The 10,665-nt window shown below is 38.7% G+C and overlaps 1 protein-coding gene across 1 annotated transcript; it reads right to left on the bottom strand.

Annotated features, from left to right (window-relative positions):
- Positions 1-1,182: 1,182 nt before the first annotated feature.
- On the bottom strand, positions 1,183-9,860 carry csnk2a4 (casein kinase 2, alpha 4 polypeptide). The gene is made up of 13 exons (XM_027001960.2): positions 9,700-9,860; positions 6,818-7,020; positions 6,539-6,650; positions 6,354-6,455; positions 6,090-6,140; positions 5,649-5,708; positions 5,462-5,545; positions 5,247-5,357; positions 5,024-5,125; positions 4,765-4,865; positions 4,445-4,593; positions 3,133-3,222; positions 1,183-2,994 (listed from the first exon to the last, which is right to left on the bottom strand). The coding sequence occupies exons 2-13, from the start codon at positions 6,916-6,918 to the stop codon at positions 2,879-2,881; spliced, it is 1,179 nt and encodes a 392-aa protein (XP_026857761.1). The 5' UTR covers positions 6,919-7,020; positions 9,700-9,860; the 3' UTR covers positions 1,183-2,878.
- Between the last annotated feature and the right edge of the window lie 805 nt (positions 9,861-10,665).

The raw sequence follows: 10,665 nt of genomic DNA, 5'->3' as shown, positions 1-10,665 counted from the left end.
ATCCTGAAATACTACTCATCCATTTTAGAACATACACATATGTACAATGACAATTGAGAGTGGTATTTTCATTTTCACGTCTTGTGTATTCCTTTAGGTTGAAAGCTTGTGGTGGGTATTTTTTTTTATACATATTCATAATATGGATATACACTGCGATCATATTCACTATTCCAATTCCAAAAATATTATTCATCTTTCATAAAACCACATAAGATGGTGCACCAATGAATGTGAGGGGTCTGAGCATGTCTATATATATATATATATATATATATATATATATATATATATATATAAATAAAATGACACTTGGCGCAGGTCCCATCGGATACTGCTTGATATTAACCAGAAGCATGCCTGGTCTCTTGAGATGAAAATGCAACAGAGGCATCTCAGTGTTACAGCTCTTTTCTGGTCCCCCTTTCCAGTTCAACTCTGTCAAGTCTGTAGTATGCTGACTGGTGTAGGTAATTCAGTGGTGAGAGTTTAGAGGCACATTCGCCTCCCAGCTATGAAGCCTGCTAAGTAAGCAGCCTTGAGCAGCAATTATGCAGAAGTTCCTCAACACAAGGCACCATGCAGAGGCCTGAATGTCTGCTACGTGGCTTAGCAGTGGGAGAGAGACCCTTCTCATCCAATGAGAATGCCACCAGTTCCCTAGGCCTCTAAATTGTAGACACGAGGCATCAGTTCATTGGTAAGTGGCACATTTACTGTTTGTAGAGCCATAGGTTAAACTGTAAGCACAACACTCAAACTGACAGTGGTGGAAAGAGTACTGACAAAACTACCCAATATAAAGACTACTGTGGCTTCAGAACATACTTGAACAGAAGCTTACTCATCCAAGGATCCAATATCTTGATGGCCAACATAAAATGCTAACCTATGCAGAAATGAAAAATACACAGTGAAATGTGTGCAGCATATAACTAGTTGGCCAGTTGACTAAAAGTAGTGGATTAAAAAAGTAATTTGTTCAAATACTATCCATATGAAAGTAATACCTGCTTTAAAACTATTTTGTGTAGAAAATAAAAGAAAAACCTAACAAAACTGGCTTGGTTTAACTGAAGTGATCAGTTACTTTCCACCACTGGTCAGTGAGGTCACTATCTCCCCTCGCCCCATTTTGCTTTAGAATCACCTGAAATATTGAAAGTAGTATGAATGAGAATGTTTACAGTTAACTAGATTTTATTCTTGAGTCAGAGACACTACATAAGCAGCCATATGCAAAAAATAATATATAGCTGGGTTGTTCTTGGTTTGTATGGATGTATCTGAATACTGTTTACAAAAATGTGGAAGCTTGAAATGAAAAAAAAAAAAAAATTTCACATACACATCCTTAAACGCACAAACATTTTCATATGACACTCCAGAGCACGGCCTAACTGGCATTCCTGAATACTCAGAGAAGGAGAGAAAAAAAAACACCAAAAAAACCCCCACCGCACACCACCTTAGGGCTTTCTTGTGAATTAACTATACTGAAGTATAATTAGTGCTACTTTTTTTTTTGAAGTCTAAACAGTAGATGCAAATAGAGATGCCACACGTGTAAAGGTAAATCTTGTGTGCCAGACATGCAGTTTGCACCCTTCGACCACACCATCTATGAATCATCTTGCAATATCTTTTGTACTACATCACTAGCCTTGATGTTCTAAAACAGTGTTTCTCAACCCAGTCCTCAGGGGTCACACTGGACCACATTCTTTGCACTTTTTTGTTTTAAACCAAGCCCTTAAGAACAGTGACTACCTGCTGTAGTGCCATTAGCCATGTTAGAGCAAAAACATGGAGAGGGGTAAGAAACATTTCTAGATTATTATTATTCTTATTCAGTGGTTTTTAACTTACAAAACCCTTCACCAATATTCCAAAATCCAATATTCCAAACATCAGATTGAACTTCTGATCAGAAGTTCAATCACAAAAACTTCAATGGGATTTTTCCACAACCATACAATGGAAATTTCAAAACTATAAATATGTAATAGTTTAAAGAAAAGCAAAAAAAAAAAAAAAAAAAAAATTAATTAGAGAGCGTATTGCCATATTAAACAGATTTCCACAGTGGGCACTCAAGTACTCCAAATGATAATGTTGAAATAGCAGAATCAAAATATATGCTTTACACTTAAAATACTGCTCTGTAAGTTCATGAGTACAAATTGAGTGTTGTAACAACAAAAACTGCAGCAATACAGCACCAGTACATTTAAAACTCTATGGCCACAGTTGTTAAAAGGTGGTATGAATTTCACACTAAAGTGGAGTATGAATGCTGACCTAGGATCGTTTTTTATCATCTTGCCTAGTGAATGCAATTAGTCAATCCTAAATCAGCATTTGTACTGAAGAGACAGTTCATACTTGTGGGCCCAGGTCACATTATGTGTGCTCCTCAGTTTGGTCCAAAGTGTTCCATCCCTTTTAAAAGTAAAAGCTAAGCTTGTTCATGTTTTGTGGTCTGTAGATCATGGTGGGAAAATGTGCTTAACATCATTGTCACTCATGCGTGTTAAACGCTTTTTGAACAACGAGCAAACTTTTACACTTGCACTCCAGGACACACCTGCCACAAGAACCTGTCGGCAACACACGCACACACGCATTCTCTCAGACACAAAGTAGTTCATACAGTCCATGTTTTCAGGTAAACTGTCCAACGAGTACAGAGTTTGTTTAAGTTCAGGTGAAGCTTAGGAGACCCAGGGTTGGGGGGTGGGGTTGGGTGGGGGTGTCATCCCAGAGGCTCCCCGCACCCTGAACCAAGAGGTGGTGGGTGTGCCCTGGCAAACTGGCAAGTGACTCATCACCTGATCACAGGGGCCATGGGAAGTCAAGTAAGCAGGCACAAGCGGCATTACTGGGGGGCACCCGCAGTGGCTGGCACGGGAGTGCTCAGGTTGTTGGCAGCTGTGAGGATTGGTGAACCCGCCAGGGGGCCGAGGGCCGTGGAAGCTGGGAGTGCAGCTATTCCTGTTCGGACAAAAGGTGTGGGTTACAAACAAAAATGAAGCACTCGACCAAGTTCGCTCACCAACTCTTCATGAGATCAGAGGGAAAGAGGGAAACAGATCTGGAAGTGAGGACTGTGTCTGGGGCATGGCACCTCACCTGTGATCATGCTGGCTGTGCTCACTGCACTGTTAGCTGCTGGCACGTTGGTGGAGCCTACCATCCGAGACTGGTCCGTTACAACAGGATCTGCAAGGACAGCAGACCCAAGAGAAGCAGCTTTACTGAGATGTTCTCCAATACAGAGGAGGTTTTAATAGGCATAAAACTATAATGCTTGATTTAGCATACAACTTTAAATTTGCAACAATTTCGAAAAACTCCAAAATTTAGCAAGCAATTCAAACATTTTAGCTAAATGAATAAATTCATTTAAATGAGAATTTAAATGATTGCCAAAACTAATGGCTGCACCAGAACTAACTGCAACTTTATTAAAAAAAAACCCCCAAAAAAACAACCACCTTTCATATTGTGCGGTTTAGCTAATATGGCCTGGCATATCCACTAACTCAAAACATGACCAAGAGTTTACTGTTAAAATACTGCCATTTTCAGAGGACAAGAAACTAGTCTAATAGTTACAGCAGTACCTGATTTGGGATTTCACAGAATGCAGTGAACTAATTTACCTCAGTAGAACTAAGCAAGCACAATAAGAGATTGTGGAGCATAATCAAAGAGGTACACTTAGCTGTCAAATGTACTCTTCAGACAGCAGGTTTCAAAGTATTTTGGAGTAATCAATTCAATATAAAGAATATATCGAGAAGGAATGTATGCCGTCTTTCATAATTCTTAGAAAGAAAGAAAATCGGAACTGGCCAAAATCAGAATCAGTCAGTCATTCATTCAAATGTTAAAAAAATTGAAAATTAGATTTGGCCAAGAAAAAGGCATTCCTCCACCCAAAACAAATGCTTTCCTAAATTGTAATAACTAAAACAAGATTTATCTTTATTTTTGGCTGTTAATCTGAGTATTAAGTTTACACAAGTTTAAAATGCAGCCGAATCATTATATATACACACACAAAAGGAGCAATGGAACAAGTTCTCTCTCGTACTCTCATTGGCTGCTGCTCATTGCTGCTCTTATTACTTGTCTCACAGGTACACAGACACACACAGATTTTATAAGACCCATTACCAAAAACATTCAAAAACATGTTTTAAAATGTTGTATCTGACAGTTTGCAGAGTGGGAAAATTTCATCACTGAACTGCTCACTTTATATGATTGAGGTGGCATATTTCACCAAACTCTCATAGAGAACATATCTACAATTAATGTCTGATAATTGTAAAGGCAAAAACGAGCCCATAACTAAAGTGTGCTTGACACACATCTCCTTTGAGATTACCAAGATTACATGGAAGTCCCAGCTACCGCACAATAAAACTGCACTCACAGAAGTAAGGGTGTTCCATGGCCTCTCGTGCAGTTAGCCTGGCCTGATGGTCGTACCGCAGCAGCTTGTCCAGGAAATCCAGGGCCTCAGGACTCACCAAGTGCTGGTTCTCACTGTGGACAAAGCGTTCCCATCGCTTGCGAGAATGCCTGGAGTGAAGGATGGAGGCAAGGAAGGCTGAAAAATCTTCAAGCACAACACCTTCCATGTTTCCACGGCCTCAAACACAAGAGGTCTTCAAACAAGTCAACACTCTTTAGTTCAAAAACTGTCTTTAACTGTTCTCTTCCTTCCTTCTGACACTTCAGAAGAGCACCAACCTTCCGAGGATGTCGTTGAAGCGGGGTTCAAGTTCTATGTTGTATTTGTCAATGTAATCATAGAGGTCTTCAGTTCCAAGGACTTTGGCTATTCTTACCAGCTACAAAGAGATAAGAACCAAGTGGTATTTATCAGATATTTTTTTTTAAATTGAGCATGTATTCACACTAAAATGTCTACCATAATGCAGGCTAGCAAGAAGACATTTTTTCCCCATCTATTTGGTGCTAGGACTTCCAAGATATTTCAGATATATACCTGATCATAGTTATCATGTCCATGGAAGAAGGGCTCCTTCCTGAAGATCATGCTGGCCAGCATGCAACCAAGACTCCACATGTCAAGACTGTAGTCATACATCTGAAATATATAAATGCAATACATGACATTTTTGCAATGTAAAAAGCATGAAGATTATGTCCCAGATTTAATTTCTTTGGTGGTGGTGCTATAGGCAATGTACAGAATTCAGAAGGCTGACCTGATAGTCCACAAGGAGCTCTGGTCCTTTGAAGTAGCGAGAAGCAACTCTGACATTGTATTCCTGCCCTGGATGGTAGAACTCAGCCAGACCCCAGTCAATAAGACGCAACTAGGAATAGTGAATATAGTAAAAACAAGAACTGTGAAAGGTGCATGTTGTAAAATTACTAAAATATGTAATGACAAACATGTCTTCTTATAATACACTATTACCTTCCTGTGTTCATGGTCAATCATGACATTATGTGGTTTCACGTCCCTGTGCATAATGCCCATACTATGGCAGTAATCAAGAGCCTATGAAATAGCAATAACAAGTACGAGACCAATTTAAAATTAAGTTGAATTAGAGAGTATTCTGAAAGTGTCAAAGTCAAAATGACAAATCATTCGTTTTCACCTTTAGGATCTCATACATGTAGAACCGAATGTCATAGTCTGTCAGTGTCTGATACAATTGCTGAGGAGAGAAAAAGATAAATAAATCATGCCATACAATAAAATGGGAGGGTAAGGACTTTTACATTATCGGGGTACAGGAACAGAATTTCTCTAAAACCATTTATTTTATCCCCAATTTGGTCCAATCAGAGCACTGAATGTTCTCCCATGTTGCACTACAAAAACCACAGTATAACTACATGCTCAGAGGGTAATGACCTCATGTGTCCAGGCAAGAACAACTAAATGGAATTACTGGCTGTCCAAGACTGAAGAACACAGTTACAAGAAAAACGGCAAAAAAACCTGAAGCCTTTATCACGCGCACCTTCTAAGTTAATAGAATTTAATTTAAAAGAAGAACATCAATAAAATGTAAAGACATGTTTTGTGAGCATACCTTAAAGTCTGTGTTGTTTACATGTTCAAAAACCAAGGCAGGTGTTCGGGACTGCAGAACATGACAATTATTTAATCAGCAATTGTTAGCCGTTTAAAAGACATTTAATATGAGGAAATACATTTGATTTTTTTTTTATTATGAACATCATAGACATCACAAATCTGATCCACACTTAATAGCTCTCAGGATCTACTAATATTAACTCAATATGCTTCAAATGACCAAAGGCTTCCTTACTGCATAAATAAAACCCGTACTCACCACTGGATCTTTGACAATATCTATAAGGGAGATGATGTTAGGGCCCCCACGCAGGTTCTCAAGAATCTTTATCTCACGCTTTATTTTCTTCTTCTTCACAGGCTGATGGAGATAATTCATAACATTTGCAAACTCCTCATGCCTTTTTTTGCACATTATAACAAACTGGATCATGCTGGACATACCTTGAGTATTTTTACCACAACTTTCTCATTGTTTGTTATGTTGATTGCCTCAAACACCTCACTGTACTTTCCTCGCCCCAGTTTGCGGACCAGTTGGAAATCATCTTGGTTTCTATAAAACAAATTTACTGATAAGAATTTTAGCCACAAACAACCCCAATCTGAAAGAAAATCTCAAACTGTGTGCCATTTTAAAAAAAAGCACCTTAGTAATAAATACATCCCCAAGAGCCATCTTGTAAAGAAACTATTTGACCTAAAATTATCTGGGTAACGTACCCCCACTCAACAACATGGGACTCATAATCCCAGTACTCTCTGGGACGGTGCGTGTTCACTTCTGTGTAAACGCGGGCCCGACTCGGCACAGGTCCTGACATGTCCGACAGCTTGGCAGAGGTGAGTAGGGTTTATTGCCACGAAGAGGAAACAATACAGCACACCGGCAGCGGGCCACAGACTGAGGTGGCACCTCTGAACAACTGTAGGAATGGAAACAGCAGTACTACTCAGTTTACTGTTAACAGTGCTCTTGTGAAACAGTTAAGCCACACTCATTTGAGGACATTGGGCACCAGATGTAGGATTTATTATATATAAAAAAATATATAGATTAATATGCATCAAGTGAAGTAAAACTATTTATTGCTAAACTGTCAATGTTCTTATTGCTCATCATACACTAAAAGACTAAAGTTTGACAACCTTTCACATATAAAGACAATGTGTCATTATCGACAGACTGATTTTGCAAAGACTGGGCATATTGCAGGGTCACTATTTGCAAGAATGCAACTAGATTTCTTTTGAGATCATTTCCCATCATGCTGCTGTTGGAAATTTACAGGAAGAAAAACTGTTGAACAATGGAGCAAAAACAGAAGCAGCTTTTGGCCACAAATGCCCTTGTGTGCAGTGGATTGGTCGTGCCTCCCCAGAGTCTCCTCCATGTCTCAGGTATCATCTACCCACATGGGTTGTTCTTGTACCCACTTTTGCTGCTTCCTGTTTGGTGCCAGAAGGAGCTCACCAAATGGTTGTTAATATCCATGTTACTATGTGCCCGAGCTAAGACTTAAAACTTATGGCAATTTTAAACATGGTTGATTTTAACCGAAAAAGACAAGAAAAGGATAGAATCAAGATAAGAAAAAGACATACTTAAGGCAGCTCTCCTGATCACCTTACACCAAACAATCAAGATGAAGGAATAAAACCATGAGTTTTGCTAGACTTGTGGCATGACCTCAACATTGAAAATTTCTCTAACAGTGAAATCAAATTGGAAAGTCAGTAGGTATGAAGCCGATTTAGATTCATAAAAACCATTCTTAAACAAAAGTGAGCATTTTGTCTTCATTTATAGTTTCAGACTGAATTCCCTGCCCATTATCCCGTGTGTTTGGCAATATTTATTCACCAGGATCAACTACGAAAAGCATCAAAAAGCCTACAGTGCAGATATCTGATCTTTTAATGCTGTTACATCAATTCAAACCTTAAATCTTGATACCTCACACGATGTATGCACACCCACCCAACTGATTGAGAGAGAGAGAGCGATTGTGGAGGGAAAGTCTTTCCATGTTAAATCTGAAACTGCGAAACCAAAATCTAGGATGCAGCCAACTTCCTTTTAGTAACCCAAGATCACTTACTCCATTTGCTATGTAGTATCTTATAAAGTTAAGTGCTGGTTGCATTTAACTGAAAGGCACAACAAATTTTAAACAGGCTCCACAACAAAACTTAAGCATGACGAATTGAAGATTCCACACAATCTGTTACATCTAAGAACGTCACTACGAAGTGGCAGGGACATTTCAGTAAGAAGATTCCAGCCGCTTAGGAAAGGACGCATATATGATTTATTCTTAAACTATTAAAATCAAATGTATTCAAGAAGAGCATTCTATGATTCCAACTGTGGTTGGTTAAAGTTTCACGTAGTACCCTTGCCAAATCTCAAGTAAAAGAAATAGCAGTTTCTTGTATTAACATAGTTTTATCCAACACGCTTGTCCTGTGGCTTAAATATTGTATCGGTCACTGCATGCCAGTGTGACGTGAAAGGGTCTATATTTTGGTGAAATCCGAACAAACGAATGTATTACACTATGCTACGAAAGATACATTACGTTTAAGCCATTCAGTTCGGTAGCGAGTTACCTAGCTAGCTATTTTTCTTAGACAATCCTGCTCCTGCACATTCCCTACCATCAGATCAGCTAGCTATGTCACGCAAAAGATAAAACTAAAAAAACAAGAGTTATTCACCGAGGCTTGGAAAATATAGCGTTAGGCAGGTTTAGGCCATGCAGTACATTAACTTACGTTGGCTAATGCCAACTATCTATCTAAAAGCCATCTGAGTAGCACGTTATGCATTTTTTTTCTACATACGGTACACACATAGCTAGTTATATACCTAGCAAACTAACTGTTTGACGATATAGGTCGTACAACTCCGTTTAAAATTTCTATGATAATCTGTAGGAGAGTCAGGTCAGGGAGCTAGGGGTAAGGATCGAAGCCTAAGAGTGCTATGGTTTCTGCCAACACTAGCCAGCTAAGCTACGATAGCTAGCAGTTTTGTAGAGCAGAAGTTAACCGGCATCTTGTTACTAGTTATGGAAGACTGACCAAAGTCCCGACTAACGTTACTGCTGTTAACCGTATGAACAGAGCATAAAGTAGGCTGGCTACCTGTCTAGCTAACCGCTTATTAGCTCTCGAACTATTACATAAATGGACCTAGGTTAGCTAGTTATTGGTGCCTGTTAGTTAATCACCATTAGCCAAGTTACCTTGCTAACACTCAAAGAAAATAACTTGTTGACTGGTTTAAAAAGGAAATTGGTTCGAAACACTGGCAGCCAGTTTCCCATGAATGGAAATGTCATGCAGACATCGAGGAAATGCCATCTAGATAGCTAACTAATATGCTCTGCATGCACAGCTAGCTAGTCAGCTCAAGTGCCTAGCAAGCTAACAATTGCTGCCTTATATTGGCGGGTAGCCATCCACGCTACTTCGCCGCTGCTATCAAACTCTTGCTCTGATTTAGCTAGCTAGTTAGCCGCATAGCTTAGCCGTCAGTAGTAATCGCCTTTAGAGAAGTTTCACAGAAGATGCCTTGCCGTATTCAGAAGTGCTTTTACCTTTTAGATGAAACTAGCTGGTGGGGAATCTTCTTCGCCGGCGTGGTGTCAGTTTCTTTCTTTTCTAAGATATGATAACGAATATTTTTGCTGTCTCAGAGACAATATGGCACACAAGGCAGACTGTGTTCAGCTGATGAGAGTCCGTAGTGCAAAATTGTACTAGCTAAGGTCTGCGCATGCGCGAGCAATGTAAGCGAGAAATTGCAATTGCATCCTTTCACGTTGGTTTCAAACAAAATTCTTCACTTTCGGGTTATCTTTTTAAAAATGTAATTCCCATAAAAGTTTAGATCCGAAGCATGCTTTATTAACACTACCACTGCATATATATATATATATATATATATATATATATATATATATATATATATATATATATATAAACAAAGAACTTCTGTATTCATATCTGATAAAACTGGCTTTGTTTCACCGTAAGCATGTTCCGAACGATATGCTGAAACAAGCTGGAATCAAAGGACGTTCAGCATTTAGTCACTCATTAAGAGAAATCTTATAACAATTATACTAAATATAGGAAATTACGTTAAACTAAAACGCTAATGAACTAGAAATGTTGTGCTATTATTTACAAGGCATGGGGCATGCTGTTATAACTTTCACTTTGAATAATTAATTTATCATTAATCTATACATTTTAATGACCTATAGGCCTGGGAGCTGCAACCTGCAAAACTGTAATGGGAAAAGTTGACTACTACTATAAAATATCAGACTATACAATAAATTGCTAAAACAAAGTAAATTACCCACCAGTGTGAACTCATAATAAGCGTATTTTGAAATGAATACATACAAAAGAAGATACTAAAAGCTGACCAAGCTAACTCATTGGCCATGTGCAGCAGCATGTCAATAAGGCACACTGCACGTCTTCAGTCATAACATGAAGAATTACTAGGGAAAGTAGTCATACAATCGTTCATGATGATGAGGCATCACAAA

The sequence above is a fragment of the Electrophorus electricus genome, chromosome 20 (genome assembly GCF_013358815.1).
Source record: "Electrophorus electricus isolate fEleEle1 chromosome 20, fEleEle1.pri, whole genome shotgun sequence".
NCBI classification, from domain to species: Eukaryota; Metazoa; Chordata; class Actinopteri; order Gymnotiformes; family Gymnotidae; genus Electrophorus; species Electrophorus electricus.
This window is presented reverse-complemented; position numbering and strand designations above follow the sequence as displayed.